This window comes from Schistocerca piceifrons, chromosome 11 (genome assembly GCF_021461385.2).
Source record: "Schistocerca piceifrons isolate TAMUIC-IGC-003096 chromosome 11, iqSchPice1.1, whole genome shotgun sequence".
Lineage (NCBI taxonomy): Eukaryota > Metazoa > Arthropoda > Insecta > Orthoptera > Acrididae > Schistocerca > Schistocerca piceifrons.
Genome location: NC_060148.1, coordinates 163928832 through 163952590, shown reverse-complemented (window position 1 = coordinate 163952590; position 23759 = coordinate 163928832). Strand labels below are relative to the sequence as shown.

General features: G+C 48.8%; 1 protein-coding gene across 3 annotated transcripts in view; it reads right to left on the bottom strand.

The window, feature by feature from the left end:
* LOC124720088 (serine/threonine-protein phosphatase 6 regulatory ankyrin repeat subunit A-like) overlaps window positions 1-23759 on the bottom strand; it is a 126189-nt gene that overhangs the window by 15375 nt on the left and 87055 nt on the right. For all 3 annotated transcript variants that reach the window (XM_047245368.1, XM_047245367.1, XM_047245369.1), the window contains 2 exons: window positions 22192-22768; window positions 8501-8650 (listed from right to left, as the gene is read on the bottom strand). In XM_047245368.1, the coding sequence (XP_047101324.1) occupies window positions 8501-8650; window positions 22192-22757 (716 nt within the window). In that variant the 5' untranslated portion in view covers window positions 22758-22768. The remainder of the gene's footprint in view (window positions 1-8500; window positions 8651-22191; window positions 22769-23759) is intronic.

Below are 23759 nucleotides of genomic sequence, written 5' to 3'. Positions count from 1 at the left end.
TTATAGGTGTATAAAAAATTATGATACGTCCACTCTTGTATCTGCAGGTTGTCATTTTTGCATTGCAAAAAAGCCTCCTGCCATTACATATTTGTCAATGAATAAAGGATGTAATTACAATTTGCTCAAGCAATGTAGAAACCCGAAATTTTAGCGAGGTGGAGCGTTCTCTGAACCATTGAGTAACTAGTAATTTATCACATCTGCGAAGACATTTACGTGAAAACTCTAAGAAAGAAAATAAAAGAAAGGAAACTGATATTTCCACTTGCGAATACCGATTTTGGTGATTTATCAGATTCGAAATCATCCCTATAATTTAGAAAGTCAACTAAAGTGTTACTCATGCCTAGAGAACATCAGAGGGAATGGAGGTACTCACAGACTGACGTACGACGACTGCAGCCATGGCAACACCGTCAACAGCCTCGTTTCCTAGCAGACTGACATGACCAGGGACCCACAGAAACACGACATTGGCTCCACCACGAGTGAGTGAGTGACAGTTGTTCTGGACCCACTGCACTAAGGGATGAGCAGTGTACAGCAGTGCACAGAGACTTTCGGGGGGGGGGGGGAGGGGGGGGGGCTGGGGCTGACTGAGTGACAGTCTGAGCAGGGGGCACAACTGGGAAGGCTGTGTCCCCGAATGTACTCTGTGGCCTGATACAAGGCGAAAAGCTCGGCTGTAAATACTGGGGAATGGGCTGGGAGCCGATATCGAAGGACACGGGTGCCAATGACGAACGCACACCCGACCCCACGGTCAGTCCGAGAGCCACCAGGGTATATAAAGGTACTAACAATAAGTTCCATGTAAAGGTCTTGAGACGATATACTGAGGCTGGAGTAGTGTTCTTAGGAAGTGAATGAAGGCCAAGGTTAACATGGGCCACTTCACGAAGCCAAGGTGGTGAAGGGTTCACACCCATGGGAAAAGTTTAACCATTGTGAGCGTGTTGACAGAGCAGTATATATGCATGATTTCAGTAATTTACGAGTTGCTCGTTTGTCTGTACATTAGTGTACTGCATCATTTCGGTGATCTACAAGTTGTTTACAGGTCTGTACATCAGTGTACTGCATCATTTCGGTAATTTACGAGTTGTTTGCATGTCTGCACATCAGTGTACTGCATTATTTATGAGGTCTGCAGACTATTTACTGTGACCCTAAACACGTCAGGGCTAGTGCTTTGTATCAGTGTAATAAATAAAGTACATGAAATTCGTCCCTAAATAAATTGTTCCAACAATAAAAATAAATTGTTCCAACAATAAATACACTGTTTCCTCTCCAGCAGCCAAGAACATGCTGAGTCCTTTCCCCGCCATTTTTCCCCTCCAGACCGCCATCTTGGATAATGTCAGATAAGGGATGACAGCGCCCTCTGTTTGAACTTCCTGCCATGAAATCCTTGCGACATTGTCATATCTATCGCCGCCATCTTGTATCCGTCATCTTGAATAAATCTGGTAACAGTGGAGAGTGGGGTTCTGCCTGCTTTTCCCTACTACTGCCTAGGACTAGCAACAGTACAATGTTTCAGCATGTCATTGGAAACTGATCAGAGTAAAGCAAGACAAGTGGGGAAGCGGGTGCGAAACATACGCTGTAACTTAAACTGGACGTGATATGTGTGAACTGACTTTAGAAAACAAATATACAGAGATTCAAGGATTTCGTGCTCTATTACCTAGGGTGGTCAGCCATAGTCGCGTGCAGTGTGTGGATCTTCTTGCGATGAGTCCCACAGCATCCTATTGTTACAATCCAATTTCGTTATTCTGTTAGTGAATCAAGGGTTCCATAGCTCTGTCCACAAACTGTGTGTTAAGGTCTCAGTGTTACACCACGCAGAACCCTGTCAGACTCCCTTACTGATATAATTTTTCTCTCCTTGTTCAGTACATTGAAACGTCCATTCATTTTCAACCATTGACATGTTTGTTGCATAAATCCCGATTATTAGCCACCATTGACAGACACACTGTCTAGCTGTGTGCCATGCCCAGCTGCAAAGCTCTATAAATGTGTGAACTTTCAACATGCTCCTTCGTACTCTCTACAATATCACCATGGGCAACTGGCAAAATAGCGACTCCACAGGAGTGAAGCCCAACTTACACACTAATAGTGAAAGCTATTCATAGCTACTACTGAATTTTACACTGCTATTAATGTTGAGGTTAAGAGTAATGAGAGTAATGACAAGCTCCATCAGAACCTGAATTATCCCAGTGACAGGTCATGGCCAGGGTTTAACGTTACGTGAAAAGGACTACAATTTCAATGGTGTCTCAATGAAGCCATCTTGTAAACCTTTTAATTCACTGTGATTTTTGTTGTCAAATCCAAATGTCTATGATCGCTACCATTGGTCGCTTATATCCAATAAGCAAAACGAATATTAGAAAGGTATTAAGGAAAAACTGTTCTATGGTTAATTAAAAACTGTACTGAAGATGCATGCCAAATTCCATCTGCTGCAGGGCGTTGTTTAATACTGGCGGTGTGTGCAGTGCTACATACGTCTCCACTCTGCCACACCCACAACAGAACTGACATTACTTCTCGCCTATCTGAATGAGCATCACAGCTATTACGCCACCTGAGCGTGCCTTCACACCTGACTCCAACTTACAGTGTCGCTGACATTTTCACTCTCGACTCTTATACACCACTTCCGGAGGTTCTCATATACATCCTTTGTATTAAAGTTTTCATTAGTTATTGCAAATGGAAGTGTGGATGAATGATATATAAAGGAAATTCAAAGAATACTTAGACTCACAGACTAAACAAGTCATATCCCAATTCCTGGGGTTAGAATCAAAGTTTTGCCCATCCTACTTCTAATTTTGCTTTCTCTTCTTTCATTTGTTTCCCTCAACAATGTATCCCTTGAGTGCTAGGTCACAACAGGCCAACGATGTTTATAACATTTGGTTCCCCAGAATATTGCCTGTTAATGGCAACAGTGGTCAGCATTGGAACCATCCAATGGTGAGCGACAGCATGAGGCTGTGGACCATAGTTGAACTTTTAGCTGACAAGTAATTCGCAAGGAAACCAAGGAATTCTGTGGAGTGAGAAATTATTGGCTGATGATATATCATTGTTCTACAGGATGAGCCAGTAGAATGTACGTTGTCATGTGTGTTTAACAGTGTCAACAATGTACATGAAGAATGCAATGATGGCGATATGTGCTTAATGAGTGAAAGTGATACTGAAATAGTTGTCGAGCCATGTAGTTCATCATTCTTGTCAGACAGGGATCCACAAATCCCGTCTCCACTGAAACGCAGTAAAGGACAATGAACGTCTAAGGAGCGGTTACTAAACGTAATGAAGATCGTGCAAAGCATAGTAAAAGAAATTGTTAACAGAAATATGACCGTGTCGGCCATATTCAAGGGAGGACGACCCGCACTTGGTACAAAAGCTGGTGTTTGTGCATTTCAAGGATGCTCGATACAATTTACAGGATTGCATGATAGTGACCTATTACATTATGCACATCAAATTGTGTGTGACATAGATTACAGTCATTTCTGGGGAAGCAGTGGATAGGAATAGCTTCAAACAATGCTACGAACTGAAAGAAACCAGATAACGAAATTTCAAATAAAGCATCAACTCGACAATTCACAGAAAACTGCTGAAGCCACTCGAAGATTTGTAGATGAGGTGAACTTGTCCCATGAGGAATTTGTTTTCAACTTCGACCATTCGAGAACTGAAGAGAAAGTGAACATAAGAGGGAATAAGAGGGGCCCATGAGAAATATATTAAGATTAACAAATATCAATGCCTTAACGCAGCCGTATATACACTCCTGGAAATTGAAATAAGAACACCGTGAATTCATCGTCCCAGGAAGAGGAAACTTTATTGACACATTCCTGGGGTCAGATACATCACATGATCACACTGACAGAACCACAGGCACATAGACACAGGCAACAGAGCATGCACAATGTCGGCACTAGTACAGTGTATATCCACCTTTCGCAGCAATGCAGGCTGCTATTCTCCCATGGAGACGATCGTAGAGATGCTGGATGTAGTCCTGTGGAACGGCTTGCCATGCCATTTCCACCTGGCGCCTCAGTTGGACCAGCGTTCGTGCTGGACGTGCAGACCGCGTGCGATGACGCTTCATCGAGTCCCATACATGCTCAATGGGGGACAGATCCGGAGATCTTGCTGGCCAGGGTAGTTGACTTACACCTTCTAGAGCACGTTGGGTGGCACGGGATACATGCGGACGTGCATTGTCCTGTTGGAACAGCAAGTTCCCTTGCCGGTCTAGGAATGGTAGAACGATGGGTTCGATGACGGTTTGGATGTACCGTGCACTATTCAGTGTCCCCTCGACGATCACCAGTGGTGTACGGCCAGTGTAGGAGATCGCTCCCCACACCATGATGCCGGGTGTTGGCCCTGTGTGCCTTGGTCGTATGCAGTCCTGATTGTGGCGCTCACCTGCACGGCGCCAAACACGCATACGACCATCATTGGCACCAAGGCAGAAGCGACTCTCATCGCTGAAGACGACACGTCTCCATTCGTCCCTCCATTCACGCCTGTCGCGACACCACTGGAGGCGGGCTGCACGATGTTGGGGCGTGAGCGGAAGACGGGCTAACGGTGTGCGGGACCGTAGCCCAGCTTCATGGAGACGGTTGCGAATGGCCCTCGCCGATACCCCAGGAGCAACAGTGTCCCTAATTTGCTGGGAAGTGGCGGTGCGGTCCCCTACGGCACTGCGTAGGATCCTACAGTCTTGGCGTGCATCCGTGCGTCGCTGCGGTCCGGTCCCAGGTCGACGGGCACGTGCACCTTCCGCCGACCACTGGCGACAACATCGATGTACTGTGGAGACCTCACGCCCCACGTGTTGAGCAATTCGGCGGTACGTCCACCCGGCCTCCCGCATGCCCACTATACGCCCTCGCTCAAAGTCCGTCAACTGCACATACGGTTCACGTCCACGCTGTCGCGGCATGCTACCAGTGTTAAAGACTGCGATGGAACTCCGTATGCCACGGCAAACTGGCTGACACTGACGGCGGCGGTGCACAAATGCTGCGCAGCTAGCGCCATTCGACGGCCAACACCGCGGTTCCTGGTGTGTCCGCTGTGCCGTGCGTGTTATCATTGCTTGTACAGCCCTCTCGCAGTGTCCGGAGCAAGTATGGTGGGTCTGACACACAGGTGTCAATGTGTTCTTTTTTCCATTTCCAGGAGTGTAGTTATACTGACTGCTGATCTAGATGGTAAATTGGTTGGAAAGATCTTTAGTGTGCGACGAGAAGTTGGAGATCCTCTGCCCCCTATGATTCTTTCTCGTGTGTGATCTTGCAAGGGCAGTAGGGAATAGTTACGTCAAAGCCAGCAAGAGCGAGAAAATGGGTGTAAGAACTACAGCTATAGCCTGAGCACTGCTTTTGACCAATAGCTGGTTAAAACGACTTTCTTTTGCTCCATTCCTGGTCTGCGTATAAAAATCAGACTCCTTTAGAGCAAACTATACCTCTGGGAAAGTGTGTAATATTGCGATTTATATCATTGGAAAATTCAGCCTCTAGATGTATATTGGTTCCGTGCCTATAAAACATACTATCACACTATCAGCACTTACACCTTGAAGGGCAGTTCCAAAAAATGTTCAAATGTGTGTGAAATCTTATGGGTCTTAACTGCTAAGGTCATCAGTCCCTAAGCTTACACACTAGTTAACCTAAATTATCCTAAGGACAAACACACACACACACACACACACACACACACACACACACACACACACTCATGCCCAAGGGAGGACTCTAACCTCCACCGGGATCAGCCGCACAGTCCATGACTGCAGTGCCTCAGACCGCTCGGCTAATCCTGAGCGGCAATGGTCTGTTCTGAACATCTCTCTAATGTCAATGATGTCCATTTCGTACACTGTAATGTGTGTGTCCCACTGGATGTTGATCTCTGTACCTCGCGGACACTCATTATCTGTCTCCCTCCTGATGAGGATATCATGGGAAAAGTATTAGCTGCTAATGACCCACCAAGTGTTAACACTTTCAAATGAGCCTTACTAAATACTGAATTTGAGCCTTACTAAATACTGAATTTGTGACTTCGCACTCAGAAGGTTCCTTGTGACAACTTCCATACAGTTATACACACAATAACTCATTCATGTTACTTCCAGATTTCGTTGAATGGTAATGCAGTGACAGCCTGGCTTCACACCCACTTCCTTCAGAACTAATTTGCAATAAGTTTCCTTTAATTTACGTCTATGATCACAATCTTTTTTGTTTAACAGATTACCGGTTTCGGTCTTTAATGACCATGATCAGATCTGTTTCAAAAAACAAAGTCCTAATGTACTGCAGCCAAAGCGGCATCATCAAATGTTAAATGCGGAATCAGCACCAGCATTTAACATTTGACGATGCCACTATGGCTGCAGTACATTAGGACTTCCTTTTTTTATGAAACAGATCTGATGATGGTCATTAAAGACCGAAACCGGTGATCTGTTACGCAAAAAAGATTGTGACCATAGATGTAAATTAAAGGAAAGTTATTACATATACAGGTCACTGTGTTCTTTCGCGACGATGTCGTGTAACACCCCACCCATCACTTATCTGGTTTTGGTGTGTGTTCACCCCAGCTAATTGACTAACAGATCAACAAAGAGTGCAAAACTGCCGCAATGTCGGATGACGCAAAAAACTAATAAGGCCCGGTGACTCCTGATTGAACTGCAGTGGCAGTGTTGACATTAATTTATTCAGAATCGATCACTTTTAATTAAAGAGGGGTGCACATTGATGTTATATTCAGCTATTGAACACCAGATGCAAATGTTGAACATAAAATTAATTAAGAAAGTGACTTGGGATTTCAAGTACTTGATTGAAAACAGATGCACTCGATTAGCACAAATTTATTTTAACTCCCGACCTTCAGTCATCACATTACAAGACTCTCCTATCAGGCAGTGGTAGGAAATTGCGTTTACATGGCATAAAGCGCGATAAATCAAAATTAATTCCTATCTATTGACCCAGGCATAATGCGAAGTGCGAGAAGGATTCCCCAATACACGGCCCATGAAACCCTCGTGGAAACTTTGCCGACGTCATCCAACAAATTAATCAGCTGGAGCGGGTGCAATATCACCGAATTCAGCATGGCGAAGCGTCGTCGTCGTGAGGACGTCGGCTGGCCTCATGGTGCTGCAAGGCTGCGCTCATCTATTCACTCCTAGCTATCTTGCTCAGTACATAGCTGAACCAAAACTTTCTATCTCCAAGCTCAATCGTTCCATTTGCTACATCCTAAACTGCAGAGATGCTCACCCTTTCTCAGGCAAGCTGAGTAAAGAACGCCACGTCCGCACTCTAGGCAAGCTGGGAACGGAAGACCTCTACAGAGACTTCTCCCAGTCTGCTCTTCGCCTCTGTTTCCCCTCCAGCAAAATCACTTACGCCAATTGCAGCGCAAGTTGCATTAAGTATGCGTCGCTTCCCAGCACCAAACAATGCCTGCTCTGGGAAGTGAACAAATTCCCACAAAATTTCCCTTCCCATCAACTTCTGCTATTTAGCTCCTCCCAGGCCACCCATCAAGGTTAGCGAAACACCAATTTTTCCGGAATTCTGACTCCCAGGAGAGTACTTCAAATTCCTCGCTCCTATGTTCCCTTTACTTCAGACTCTGCGGACCGTGAGTTCAGCGTGAAGTTGCTATACGCACAAACACGCATATTTTGGCCTCTGTTGACCGCTGCACCGTAGCTTTGCGCGGCTTACTCAAATGACGGACATTTATCAACAAGCGTACAAGTTCTCCGGCTGCTTCCCGGTACATCAGCATGGAGTCAACCACCCACTCCATGTCACTCATCTTAAGGCAGTTGGAGGCCGCACCCCGTTACCGTTTTCTCACAGCTTGAGCTGCCCTAAGCTGCCTATTGTCGCTTCGCCACTCCCCAGCCGGCCATGGTTAAATCTGTATACTTCCCTGAGATAAACTAGTCCCCAGTAAATCGACGCATTTCCACGAAGTTTTCATGTCATGTGAATTACTTTAAAACCATCACCCGACATTAATTATTCCAATACATCCATACTATACCCTCTACAAGATGCATTGTGCCTTGTCAGTCATTTGTGTTCAGCCCTACTGTTCGCTCAACGTGAGTTAGGTGATCTTTAATGACTTCATGTAAGGGGCATGGTTCTTGCCATCTTACAGTCGCACCTTGTGAAACTAATTTGTAAGATATGCGAACACCATCAAGAGCAGCAGTTACATTAAACACTCCAATTAAATGAAGAAATAATTTTTCCTGATAGCTATAAGCTGAACTTTATCAAAAATTTAAAAAATGTACATCATTTAGTATAACATTTAGCTGACATAGCACTAAGTGGTACTCTGGGTGAACAAGTCGTGTGTTTGCAGTGACAGTACTCACCGCAGTCGAGAGACAGCGGCGTCATCAGGTGGCGGGGGAGTGTGCTGGGCAGCCACGGCGGGAGAGCGGCCGTGGTCGCTGGGCGGCTGAGTGCCGGGGCTGGAGCTGGAGCTGGAGCTGCTGGGCCCACAGACCGCGGTGGCCGGCGTGCTGAAAACAAGAGGTTGGTTGGTTGGTTGTGGGATTAAAGGGACCGGACTGCTATAGTCATCAGTCCCTTGTTCCAAAACTTAAAAACACCCACACAGAGGAAAAACAAGTAATGCAGACAACAGACGACACACGACAAAAAAGACTCAGACGGAGATCAGACAAAACGAATTAAAATCACACGGAGTGTGACAGTGGTTGGCGGACCATAGAGACAAAAAAGGGAAAGCCAACCACCGAAAGGAAAAAACACACTAAAAACTCAGACTAAAATCGTTGGCCAAAGGCCAGAATCAATACAAAAAGGCAGGCCGCTGTGGCCGAGCGGTTCTAGGCGCTTCAGTCTCGAACCGCGCGACTGCTACTGTCGCAGGTTCGAATCATGCTTCGGGCATGGATGTGTGTGAGGTGTCCTTAGGTTAGTTGGGGTTAAGTAGTTCTAAGTTCTAGGGGACTGATGACATCAGATGTTAAGTCCCATAGTGCTCAGAGGCATTTGAACCATTTGTTTCAATACAAAAGGACAAACAGATTGAGTGATAAAAGCCCCCCTTCCCGAATAAAACGCAAAACTAAGCCTGCCATAGCATTGTCTTCAGTTAAAAGGGCAGGGAGCATATTAGGCAGCGCAAACGTCTGCCTGAGCACAGTTAAAAGTGGACAAGCCAACAAAATGTCGACCACTGTCAAAGCCGAGCCGCAGCGACATAGAGAGGGCTTCCTCACGGCGCAATAAGTGGCCGTGCGTCATCCGTGTGTGCCCAATGCGCAGTCGGCAGAGGACGACAGACTCCTTGCGAGAGACTCGCCACACAGTCGTCTCCTTGATAGCACGGGGTTTATTAGGCGTGGTCAGATCGCGCCATTCAGCGTTCCAAAGCGCGAAAACTTTGAGGCGTACGACAGCTAGCAAATCAGTCTCCAGGAAGCCAATGTCCAGAGATGGTTTACTGATGGCCTCTTTCGCTGGCGGTGAACATTTTCATTGCCGGGTATCCCAACATGGCCTGGGGTCCACACAAAGACCACAGAGCGGCCGCAATGGGCAAGAGCATGGAGGGACTCCTGGACAGCCATCACCAGACAAGAGCGAGGGAAACACTGGTCGATAGCTCGTAAACTGCTCAGGGAGTCGCTACAGATAACGAAGGACTCACCTGGGCAGGAGCGGATATGCTCTAGGGCACGAAAGATGGCGACCAGCTCAGCAGTGAAAACGCTGCAGCCAGCCGGCAAGGATCGTTTTCGTAATGGTCCCCTAGAGTTACAGCATAGCCGACACGACCAGCAACCATCGAACCGTCAGTGTAAAACACGCTAGAGCCCTGATACGTGGCTAGGATGGAATAAAGGCAGCGGCGGAAGGCCTCCAGAGGGACTGAGTCCTTCGGGCCCTGTGCCAATTCGAGCAGAAGGCAAGGGCGAGGCACGCACCACGAGGGTGTATGCAGAGGGGCTCAGAAAGGAGGTGGAAGAGGGAACACCCCAAGCCCGGAGAGAAGCTCTCTGACGCTGACGGTGATCGTACAACCCGAACGGGGCCGACGTTCTGGGAGATGGACGACTGACTGCGGGAACAGGAGACGATAATTAGAATGCCCGGGCAAGCTACAAACATGCGCAGCATAAGCGGCCAGTGCGCGAGTGTGTGCACGTGTGCTCGTGGGGGGGGGGGGGGGAGTGAGTGGGTTGGGGAGTGAGTGAGGGGGGAGGGGGGGAGTGAGTGGGGGGGGGGAGGCCGCTTACTGCAGCCAGGGGACTGTCTGGAGTGGCGACACAACACACACTGCCTGCCACATTAGTGGGCCCCCTAAGTTCAACGACTCACTATTTCGCCAGTTTACACACTGGTTGTCCCAAGTTCCTCCGTAACAGCAGGTAAGTGAACCAAACAATATATTGTTCAGAAGAAAAAACCAAAGGTAAATTGAAGGGTTCAGTACTCCTGGACTGACAGTAGGATTACTCATCAGGACACTGCAAATACACCACTACAGCAATACTCAAACTGAATTTGTAAGGGAACCAACAGAGCTCTTTCTTGGACCTTTAAATGTTCTGAATGTAACACTATGGATCATCAAAGCATTTGTAGCTCATTTATCATGGGTTGAGCTGTGACAGGCACAGACAAACATTAACCTTTTCGTGATCCGTGGGAAACATGCTTCCCACTACAATGAACTCGCTCCTAGTGCCGTGGGATTCACAGTTCCCACCTCTGTATGGTGCGACCACCTAGTAAACAGTATAGGCTGTTACTTCCAATCGGAAGTTCCCGCCGTTTTTGCTGTACTTTCGCGCAGAGGCATTGTGTAGCTGAGTGTCGTTATGTAGAGGAGCCTTTGAGGGCCGTTTGCGTGACATTTTGTGATTTTGTCCTCAACGCTATAGTGTAAGGTAAATACTTTTGATTCGCCCAAATTTATGAAGTAAAACGTAAAATTGGAACGAGGAGAATTCCAGTTTGAAACAAAAGGAGCCATTTCTGCAGTAAAATGGATGGATAACCGTCCAGTCACTTTCCTGTCCTCAATTCATGACCCATGAGAAACAGCCACAGTGAAAAGGATAAACAAGGATGGTACTAGTACAGAGATTTCTTGTCCTGAAGTTGTGGCAACTTTGATCAACTACGAGAAAGGTATGCTATTGGCAGACGTTCTGTAAAATGGTGAAACAGAATATTTTATTTCCTGGTGGACGTTGCTGCAGTGAACAGTTTTATCCTGTCGAAAATAAGTAAAAGAGAAAGTGGATAGCATGATCAGCTCACATACAGGATCCATCTAGCCAGATAATTGATCGCTGGCTTCTCATCCCAAAAAAAGGCGTGGACAAAACGCTGTCTTTTTGGCAAATAGGGGTAAAGTACCTGAAGATTTTCGTCACGTGGCTGTAGCGGAGCATCAACCCATTTTAGGAGAAACCTACTGGACGTGCCGTCATTGTCGTACCAAAGCTGCGGAAAAGAGCACTCGCTGTGTTTGCACATATTTTCAAATACCACTTTGCATAGACCCATGTTTCAGAAAATTTCACGGCAAGTAACTGAATAATCATTGCAGCAAGAGAAGTAAATTTATCAAATAAATGACATATATTGAAAAGTTGCTTTTGTCATTTAACTCCAAGGAAGGGCAGTGGGAAGAATACTTCCCACCTTGTTGTGTGACCTCACTTTCACAGTTGGAGCAAATTTGATTTCTGTATGATAAATATACCTACCTGTTAACTACTATCTGCTCTCCATTCATTAAAAAAAACTGCTCAATAATTTTGCCCACGAAAGGGTTAAGACAGCAGATACTTAACTTTGTAGGAAGGTACTTCAGAGAAGGTAGCAGTCCAGAAAGACTGCAAGGCATTAGAATAGAGCTAAGCCAATGGAAAATTTTACACTCATTAAAAATGTCATCGTAACATTTCAGTGTTGTCCACTACATAGGGTTGATAGACCCGAGGAAATGCCTCACTTCACTCAATAGGTCCATCCAACTACAATGCCGAATGAGCGTATGAGGAAGATCAATAAAGAGGACAATGTAAATATATTACCACCTGCTGCCACTGTATCCAAATTAAAAAGTTTGAATTCATCACTGTATTCAGTGGAAACCTGTACAAGATTTGGAAGGAAACACACATACACAATCTAAAAAAATGTGTTTCTGTGAGGACTCCAGAATTCATGATTGCATGAAGTAAGTAAAATTAATGAAAGCAGCCTCGACTGCACATTCATTTATTAAAGATATGGCTTGTCTCTGCTTGTAATGCTAGACCACTTTCAGATAATGCTCTGCAGAGATAAAAATTGAAAGTGGTGATTTACATAGGTAAAGTCACCAAACTGTGCGTTAAAATGACGTATCGTAAGCCATTGGGCTGCCAAAGACGACGCTTTTAATAGCTGTGCTCACCTCAGCTGTAAAACTGCTGCTGATGGCCGAGCAGCTGCAGGTTAGACCGTGTGGAAGAGAGCAGGAAAGAGACTTTAACATCCATTTTTAAAAACATATACAAAAATTTTACCAAGTAAATCTTTCTATACCCTACAGATATCGTGCATCTTGAAGATAGTTTTATAAAACAATAATAAGCCAATGTAATAAGTTAAACTGTAATCCAGAACGCCATCTGGAGGTGATAGCATAACGAAGAAACTTTTTCCATAGCAACTGCTATTAAGTTATCACATATATTCGTAATAGCCGACAGGCCTGGAGACTTAGGGGGCCACCGGCAATGAAGTTCATCTTCTGCTTCGCCTCTTCCAATCCAGCATCTCTGACCTAAAAATCTGTCACTTTTATCTGTAGGGTTACGTAAAACATCGCGATTTCATCTCCCCTATGCCTGACACTCTTCAAAGTCTGCGACATCGCACTGCTGAAGCTGCGAATTCTGTAACGAGAGACCATCTGCTTTGTGTCTGGCAGGAAATGAGCCACTGGTTTGGTATTTTCCGTGTAACAAACGGTGCTCACATTGTATGCACAAGAATTTGAACTTTTCGATTTCCAGGAATGCTGCAGCTGTGTTTTTCTTTTGTAGTTTGGAAGCAATGAAAGTTTGAAATCTGTTGCTTCTTTTTGAGCAGCTCTGTACGTAAGTGATGACTTAATGGCAGCTGCAATCTAAACAGCGTCTTCGTAATGCTAACTATTGCTTCAAGGCCGCTTCTTGGTTACTGTTTAACCTATATCACGTAGGCTTATTATTTAATGTTAAAACAGTTTTTAAGATATTGTATATCTGTAGGTAATACAAACTCCTGTTTTTTCCCGGTCGACATTTAAATTTTTATGCATTTTTAAAAGTGGATATTCAGATCTTGGGTTGGGAAGGGGAGTGAGACAGGGTTGTAGCCTCTCCCCGATGTTATTCAATCTGTATATTGAGCAAGCAATATAGGAAACAGAAAAGTTCGGAGTAGGTATTAAAATCCATGGAGAAGAAATAAAAACTTTGAAGTTCGCCGATGACATTGTAATTCTGTCAAGAGACAGCAAAGGACTTGGAAGAGCAGTTGAACGGAATGGACAGTGTCTTGAAAGGAGGATATAAGATGAACATCAACAAAAGCAAAACGAGGATAATGGAATGTAGTCGAATTAAGTCGGGTGATGCTGAGGGAATTAGATTAGGAAAGGAGACACAAAGTATTAAAGGAGTTTTGCTATTTGGGGAGCAAAATAACTGATGATGGTCGAAGTAGAGAGGATATAAAATGCAGATTGGCAATGGCAAGGACAGCGTTTCTGAAGAAGAGAAATTTGTTAACATCGAGTATAGATTTAAGTGTCAGGAAGTCGTTTCTGAAAGTATTTGTATGGAGTGTAGCCATGTATGGAAGTGAAACGTGGATGATAAATAGTTTAGACAAGAATAGATGAGAAGCTTTCGAAATGTGGTGCTACAGACGAATGCTGAAGATTAGATGGGTAGATCACATAACTAATGAGGAAGTATTGGATAGAATTGGAGAGAAGAGGAGTTTGTGGCACAACTTGACAAGAAGAAGGGATTGGTTGGTTGGACATGTCCTGGGGCATCAAGGAATAACAAATTTAGCATTGGAGGGCAGTGTGGAGGGTAAAAATCGTCGAGGGAGACCAAGAGATGTATACACTAAGCAGATTCAGAAGGATTTAGGCTGCAGTAGGTACTGTGAGATGAAGAAGCTTGTACAGGATAGGGTAGCATGCAGAGCTGCATCAAACCAGTCTCAGGACTGAAGACCACAGCAACAACATTCAGATCTTAACACAAGAGACAAATTGCCTCCCACTGGCTAACACTGATGCTCAGCCATCAGCAGCAGTTTTGCAGCTGGGGTGAGCACAGCCGATCCAAGCGTCGTCATTGGCATCCCGATGGCTAACGATACGTCGCTTTATCGCACACTCTTTCATATTTTTCAGACTTCCCTGTGTAAATCAGCACTCAATTTTTATCTCTGCAGAGCAATATCTGAAAATGGCCTACTTCTAGAGGTGAAAAACGGTCATGTCTTTAATAAATGAATATGTGATCGAGACTTTCTTACTAATGTTACTTAACTGACATACCGCTGTTTCCCAGTAATGTTACCTAAAAAATCATGAAGGAAGTAGTTGTAACATCAGCTGCCTGTGACTGTTGCCTTTGAGAAGATCTGTAAGTTAATGACTGCAAGCTGAACGGCAATCAGAACTATGTTAACATGTAATGAATGTGTGAGGAACAAGATTTCTTGAAAAGACAAAACAGTAGTGATGTGTTGCTGTTTCAAATATTAATTGTCGTGTTAAATTATGTAGGACGGTTATCTGTTGTCACATCACAAGAAACTATCATTTTTTTATTTGATGTGGCATATAAAATTATGCCACATTCCCCTAGTACTGCTTGGGAGCAATAAAATAAGTTAGCTATAGAAATTGCTGTCTCGTGCATACACGTAACAAGGAAATGAAAGCAAATTACTATGGCAGAAGCATCCAATGCGTAAGGAACACCAATTGGTGATTAGACTGAATGAAATGTATCACTTCTGAGCAAGCGACTTATGCTTAGTCGGCCCGTGCACCACACATCAAGGTACCATAATGCTCCAAATGCTGCGCCCCAGAATGCGGTTTTTCTGGGGGTCATAATTCGAGTTCTGTTGGTGACAGAGACAAGCCGTCTAGTGTTTCGGATACCCCTTAGCCTACCAAACCATTTGTATACCTGTCGGAAGAGATGGCATACTGTAGCTATCCTTCAGTACAGGGACAAAATTTAAACAACACACACTTCATCCAGCCCAGGCAAACTGGTTCTTTCGCATTAGATGAGGCCTTGGGTGGCTTGTAAAAGCACTATTTGTTAGTGGGCGGTTCCTGTGAAAGCCACAAATGACCACGACTCTCGGCCCGGCAAATGACCACGACTCTCGGCCCGGCAAATGACCACGACTCTCGGCCCGGCAAATGACCACGACTCTCGGCCCGGCAAATGACCACGACTCTCGGCCCGGCAAATGACCACGACTCTCGGCCCGGCAAATGACCACGACTCTCGGCCCGGCAAATGACCACGACTCTCGGCCCGGCAAATGACCACGACTCTCGGCCCGGCAAATGACCACGACTCTCGGCCCGGCAAATGACCACGACTCTCGGCCCGGCAAATGACCACGACTCTCGGCCGGCAAATGACCACGACTCTCGGCCCGGCAAATGACCACGACTCTCGGCCCGGCAAATGACCACGACTCTCGGCCCGGCAAATGACCACGACTCTCGGCCCGGCAAATGACCACGACTCTCGGCCCGGCAAATGACCACGACTCTCGGCCCGGCAAATGACCACGACTCTCGGCCCGGCAAATGACCACGACTCTCGGCCCGGCAAATGACCACGACTCTCGGCCCGGCAAATGACCACGACTCTCGGCCCGGCAAATGACCACGACTCTCGGCCCGGCAAATGACCACGACTCTCGGCCCGGCAAATGACCACGACTCTCGGCCCGGCAAATGACCACGACTCTCGGCCCGGCAAATGACCACGACTCTCGGCCCGGCAAATGACCACGACTCTCGGCCCGGCAAATGACCACGACTCTCGGCCCGGCAAATGACCACGACTCTCGGCCCGGCAAATGACCACGACTCTCGGCCCGGCAAATGACCACGACTCTCGGCCCGGCAAATGACCACGACTCTCGGCCCGGCAAATGACCACGACTCTCGGCCCGGCAAATGACCACGACTCTCGGCCCGGCAAATGACCACGACTCTCGGCCCGGCAAATGACCACGACTCTCGGCCCGGCAAATGACCACGACTCTCGGCCCGGCAAATGACCACGACTCTCGGCCCGGCAAATGACCACGACTCTCGGCCCGGCAAATGACCACGACTCTCGGCCCGGCAAATGACCACGACTCTCGGCCCGGCAAATGACCACGACTCTCGGCCCGGCAAATGACCACGACTCTCGGCCCGGCAAATGACCACGACTCTCGGCCCGGCAAATGACCACGACTCTCGGCCCGGCAAATGACCACGACTCTCGGCCCGGCAAATGACCACGACTCTCGGCCCGGCAAATGACCACGACTCTCGGCCCGGCAAATGACCACGACTCTCGGCCCGGCAAATGACCACGACTCTCGGCCCGGCAAATGACCACGACTCTCGGCCCGGCAAATGACCACGACTCTCGGCCCGGCAAATGACCACGACTCTCGGCCCGGCAAATGACCACGACTCTCGGCCCGGCAAATGACCACGACTCTCGGCCCGGCAAATGACCACGACTCTCGGCCCGGCAAATGACCACGACTCTCGGCCCGGCAAATGACCACGACTCTCGGCCCGGCAAATGACACGACTCTCGGCCCGCAATGACCCGACTCTCGGCCCGGCAAATGACCACGACTCTCGGCCCGGCAAATGACCACGACTCTCGGCCCGGCAAATGACCACGACTCTCGGCCCGGCAAATGACCACGACTCTCGGCCCGGCAAATGACCACGACTCTCGGCCCGGCAAATGACCACGACTCTCGGCCCGGCAAATGACCACGACTCTCGGCCCGGCAAATGACCACGACTCTCGGCCCGGCAAATGACCACGACTCTCGGCCCGGCAAATGACCACGACTCTCGGCCCGGCAAATGACCACGACTCTCGGCCCGGCAAATGACCACGACTCTCGGCCCGGCAAATGACCACGACTCTCGGCCCGGCAAATGACCACGACTCTCGGCCCGGCAAATGACCACGACTCTCGGCCCGGCAAATGACCACGACTCTCGGCCCGGCAAATGACCACGACTCTCGGCCCGGCAAATGACCACGACTCTCGGCCCGGCAAATGACCACGACTCTCGGCCCGGCAAATGACCACGACTCTCGGCCCGGCAAATGACCACGACTCTCGGCCCGGCAAATGACCACGACTCTCGGCCCGGCAAATGACCACGACTCTCGGCCCGGCAAAATGACCACGACTCTCGGCCCGGCAAATGACCACGACTCTCGGCCCGGCAAATGACCACGACTCTCGGCCCGGCAATGACCACGACTCTCGGCCCGGCAAATGACCACGACTCTCGGCCCGGCAAATGACCACGACTCTCGGCCCGGCAAATGACCACGACTCTCGGCCCGGCAAATGACCACGACTCTCGGCCCGGCAAATGACCACGACTCTCGGCCCGGCAAATGACCACGACTCTCGGCCCGGCAAATGACCACGACTCTCGGCCCGGCAAATGACCACGACTCTCGGCCCGGCAAATGACCACGACTCTCGGCCCGGCAAATGACCACGACTCTCGGCCCGGCAAATGACCACGACTCTCGGCCCGGCAAATGACCACGACTCTCGGCCCGGCAAATGACCACGACTCTCGGCCCGGCAAATGGCCACGACTCTCGGCCCGGCAAATGGCCACGACTCTCGGCCCGGCAAATGGCCACGACTCTCGGCCCGGCAAATGGACCACGACTCTCGGCCCGGCAAATGGCCACGACTCTCGGCCCGGCAAATGACCACGACTCTCGGCCCGGCAAATGGCCACGACTCTCGGCCCGGCAAATGGCCACGACTCTCGGCCCGGCAAATGGCCACGACTCTCGGCCCGGCAAATGGCCACGACTCTCGGCCCGGCAAATGGACCACGACTCTCGGCCCGGCAAATGGACCACGACTCTCGGCCCGGCAAATGACCACGACTCTCGGCCCGGCAAATGAGCCACGACTCTCGGCCCGGCAAATGACCACGACTCTCGGCCCGGCAAATGGCCACGACTTCTCGGCCCGGCAAATGGCCACGACTCTCGGCCCGGCAAATGGCCACGATTCTCGGCCCGGCAAATGGACCACGACTCTCGGCCCGGCAAATGGCCACGACTCTCGGCCCGGCAAATGGCCACGACTCTCGGCCCGGCAAATGGCCACGACTCTCGGCCCGGCAAATGGCCACGATCTCTCGGCCCGGCAAATGGCCACGACTCTCGGCCCGGCAAATGGCCACGACTCTCGGCCCGGCAAATGAGCCACGACTCTCGGCCCGGCAAATGGACCACGATCTCTCGGCCCGGCAAATGGCCACGACTCTCGGCCCGGCAAATGGCCACGACTCTCGGCCCGGCAAATGGCCACGACTCTCGGCCCGGCAAATGGCCACGACTCTCGGCCCGGCAAATGGCCACGACTCTCGGCCCGGCAAATGGCCACGACTCTCGGCCCGGCAAATGGCCACGATTCTCGGCCCGGCAAATGCCACGATCTCTCGGCCCGGCAAATGGCCACGACTCTCGGCCCGGCAAATGGCCACGACTTCTCGGCCCGGCAAATGGCCACGATCTCTCGGCCCGGCAAATGGCCACGACTTCTCGGCCCGGCAAATGGCCACGACTCTCGGCCCGGCAAATGGCCACGACTCTCGGGCCCGGCAAATGGCCACGACTTCTCGGCCCGGCAAATGGCCACGACTCTCGGCCCGGCAAATGGCCACGATTCTCGGCCCGGCAAATGGCCACGATTCTCGGGCCCGGGCAAATCGGCCCGGCAAATGGCCACGATTCTCGGCCCGGCAAATGGCCACGATTCTCGGCCCGGCAAATGGCCACGATTCTCGGCCCGGCAAATGGCCACGATTCTCGGCCCGGCAAATGGCCACGATTCTCGGCCCGGCAAATGGCCACGATTCTCGGCCCGGCAAATGGCCACGATTCTCGGCCCGGCAAATGGCCACGATTCTCGGCCCGGCAAATGGCCACGATTCTCGGCCCGGCAAATGGCCACGATTCTCGGCCCGGCAAATGGCCACGATTCTCGGCCCGGCAAATGGCCACGATTCTCGGCCCGGCAAATGGCCACGATTCTCGGCCCGGCAAATGGCCACGATTCTCGGCCCGGCAAATGGCCACGATTCTCGGCCCGGCAAATGGCCACGATTCTCGGCCCGGCAAATGGCCACGATTCTCGGCCCGGCAAATGGCCACGATTCTCGGCCCGGCAAATGGCCACGATTCTCGGCCCGGCAAATGGCCACGATTCTCGGCCCGGCAAATGGCCACGATTCTCGGCCCGGCAAATGGCCACGATTCTCGGCCCGGCAAATGGCCACGATTCTCGGCCCGGCAAATGGCCACGATTCTCGGCCCGGCAAATGGCCACGATTCTCGGCCCGGCAAATGGCCACGATTCTCGGCCCGGCAAATGGCCACGATTCTCGGCCCGGCAAATGGCCACGATTCTCGGCCCGGCAAATGGCCACGATTCTCGGCCCGGCAAATGGCCACGATTCTCGGCCCGGCAAATGGCCACGATTCTCGGCCCGGCAAATGACCACGATTCTCGGCCCGGCAAATGACCACGATTCTCGGCCCGGCAAATGACCACGATTCTCGGCCCGGCAAATGACCACGATTCTCGGCCCGGCAAATGACCACGATTCTCGGCCCGGCAAATGACCACGATTCTCGGCCCGGCAAATGACCACGATTCTCGGCCCGGCAAATGACCACGATTCTCGGCTCGGCAAATGACCACGATTCTCGGCTCGGCAAATGACCACGATTCTCGGCTCGGCAAATGACCACGATTCTCGGCTCGGCAAATGACCACGATTCTCGGCTCGGCAAATGACCACGATTCTCGGCTCGGCAAATGACCACGATTCTCGGCTCGGCAAATGACCACGATTCTCGGCTCGGCAAATGACCACGATTCTCGGCTCGGCAAATGACCACGATTCTCGGCTCGGCAAATGACCACGATTCTCGGCTCGGCAAATGACCACGATTCTCGGCTCGGCAAATGACCACGATTCTCGGCTCGGCAAATGACCACGATTCTCGGCTCGGCAAATGACCACGATTCTCGGCTCGGCAAATGACCACGATTCTCGGCTCGGCAAATGACCACGATTCTCGGCTCGGCAAATGACCACGATTCTCGGCTCGGCAAATGACCACGATTCTCGGCTCGGCAAATGACCACGATTCTCGGCTCGGCAAATGACCACGATTTTCGGCTCGGGAAAGGACCAATTATGGGCAGTGTCATCTCTATTGATGATATCATATAGAAATGTTTGCCATGTCTTGTGAAGATAACATTCTTCGGTAACTCAACCCTTTTTTAGTATCATTATCCGTTATGATACCCAAAAGTTCACATTTACTGTACATATGCATGCAAAATTTGTGTGTGATATCCCATCTGAAGTATAAATATAGTTTTAAGTGATGTAATGAATACATGGTAAGGGTTTTAGGGCCATTGCATAGGTTCTGAGGCACCAAACGTCGTTTTTAGCCAGCATTTTTCCAGTAATAAAAGCTTATGGCATACTACCTCTGTATAATAGGCACTTCAGAAAAACACGCAAAGTGGTACTACAGTGCCAAAAACGGCCTCAGGATGGTTATCTCGTGTCGAAAATGACTTAAAACCTTACATATAACTGGAGAAACTGCAGATTATGTAAAATATTTCGAACAAAATTTTTACATCTTAAGAGGAATATTACAAGCAGAGCTTCTTTGGTAAATTCCACTAGATGAGCAAGGTCTACAGAAAAAAAATCGAACGATTTCGTGTTAACTTTATATTATGCATACTTATTTGTTGTATACACCTGCGTCGAAGTATACAAGTAAACTGTCGAAATGTTATTTACAGTATTCGGTTGATACGGGATGTCCCACCTGAACTTTTCACAGCCAATATCTCAGCAACCCCCAACAGATACTGACAGCTTTCACGCGTATGAATGTACGGCAGGCGCTCACGAAAGTCAATACTGTGAGACTTTCTAACCCAAGTGCAAATACTGGTTTCAGCACAAACTTAGTTTTTTTTTATGGACACCCTATATTATTCCATACACAATCAATAACATGATAAATCATAATAGTAATGGCATTAATTCCATCGCAATACGTCAATTACATCGCAATGCGTCAATTACCTCGAGAAATTGGAATGTGAATTTGACGTGTGAAATGAGTGGAACGCGACATTATTGCACATCTCGCGATTCGAGAGTGACCTGCACACTGTTCGTAATCGCGATGTGATTGACCTGCTACGATGCAACAAACGCTTTATTTACGTATCGTTGTGTACAGTGTTAGTACGCGGCCTGGCAAACTTGCGGATGTCCAGTCACTCACAACGTAAACAAGGACACGGTTTACTCGTATGTGCTTCACTGAACTTTCGACAGTACTACAGTGTACATGCCAATAACCACCGACCAGAGTAGACAAAATTAATTGGTCACGCAGAGGGATACATGGTATTTGTATGTAGTTTTATATCAATTACACAACCGTACATGCCACGTACAGGACATGTCACTGGACATCTTTAATGAATGCAACACAATTGAACCATTGCAGATGGTGCAACGCTAACAAACGAAAAGTAGCAGCAGAGTATGAGCTACTACGTCCGTGAGCATGAAACGTAAATTGGAAGGTAAATTAAGTAAAATTTTACACACATTCACATGAGTGATCAATGATGATCGTTTCGTGCTTACCTGGATTCTGGCGGTGTCTCTGCGAGCAGCCTGCTCAGTTCGACGACATCATCTGGCTGGGTGCGCACTGCGTCAGCCCAGCCCTGCGTGGCCATCACCTGGTATGTGTGGCCCTTTATGTAGGAGATGGCGGTCTGCCTGAGGCCGGGGCAGCAGTGTCGCACCGCGAGAACAGCCGTGGCCGCCGCGTTGTCCACAGCCAGTGCTGTGGCCAGCTGCTGCTCACACTGGGCCTTCAGGCTCGACACACAGTACTTGTCAGCAGCGATCAGTAATCGTGGAGCCATGCTCGCCAGTCGTGGGGCACGGAGGGTGTACATGTATGTTAGCAGCTCTCTCAGCACCGGGCCCTCCACGTCTGTGATGTTGACCAGGCAGCTTCCAACTTCCAGTGTGTCGTGCTGGAACATGGAGGCGAATACGGCGCTCCCGGTAACGAGGACTGCTCTGTGTGCCACCAGCCGCGTCTCCCCCGCCACCAAAGTCACCATGGCGCCTTTCCCCTCGTCCAGTAGGTCGCCCAGGTGTACGACTGTGCTCTCCTGAACTTCATTGCTGGCTGCCATGGTAGTCAATTCTGAAACACAGCACTACTGATCAGCTCTTTGCCGCTACAAAGCACCTTCAACACATGCAGAGACACCTGTGTCGATCAACAGTTCGTTAAGGCTGTCCATACAGGTGGATTACAACACCACGATATCTTCGTTGCGTAAAACAGCTGCCACAGGTTAACAGCTCCAAATATTCAATATCATGATTTTTGAGGTTTTCTATTTCGTTGCAGCATCCTCATTGTCCACAAGATGTCTTCAGAAATGGAAAGACCCAATTTCTTCAATTTGTAGCTACAGTGCAGTGATCATGAAGTCTTTCAAAATGAGGAGATTAGTGTTTAACGTCTCACCAGCAAAGAGATCATTACAGTTAGAGCACAAGTTTGGACTATGGAAGGATGGGGAAGGAAATTTGCTGGGGTTTTTCACAGGAATCTCCCGGACCTTGCCTGTAGCGAATGCCGGAAATCACAGAAAAACTAAACCATGATGGTCAGGATGTGGGTTTGAACCATCGTAGTCCTGGATGCTAGACCAATATGCCAACCAACGCGCCACCTCACTTAGTCCTTGAAAGTGAAATATAATGTAGCACTAATAAGGTCAGCACGATTTACAGTGTCACTAAACCATTCTAACTTCTCTGGATAACTGGGAAAATCACGACACTTTACGTATGAGAAATGCGTTACTCTGCTCTTAAGAACTAGTCCTGTTATGTTGTCATGCATGGGTTGGTCACACAGTCGACTCACCATCTGCTCCAAAGGTCTTTGGTGCCGCACTGGAAAGTGTTAGACAGGGAAACTACCATTGTTGAGCTGCTATTCTTCCTCAATAGACAAATTATAACAGGACAATGCCGTATCATACGTAGGAAGAAAGTTTGAGCCTGTGATAGTGCATATGATAGATGGATGGATGACATATTCTGTAACATTTTTGAAGTGATCTCTTATTACCACAGCACTGGTGATGACAGTAGTAAGAGTGAAGTTTTCATCGATATTA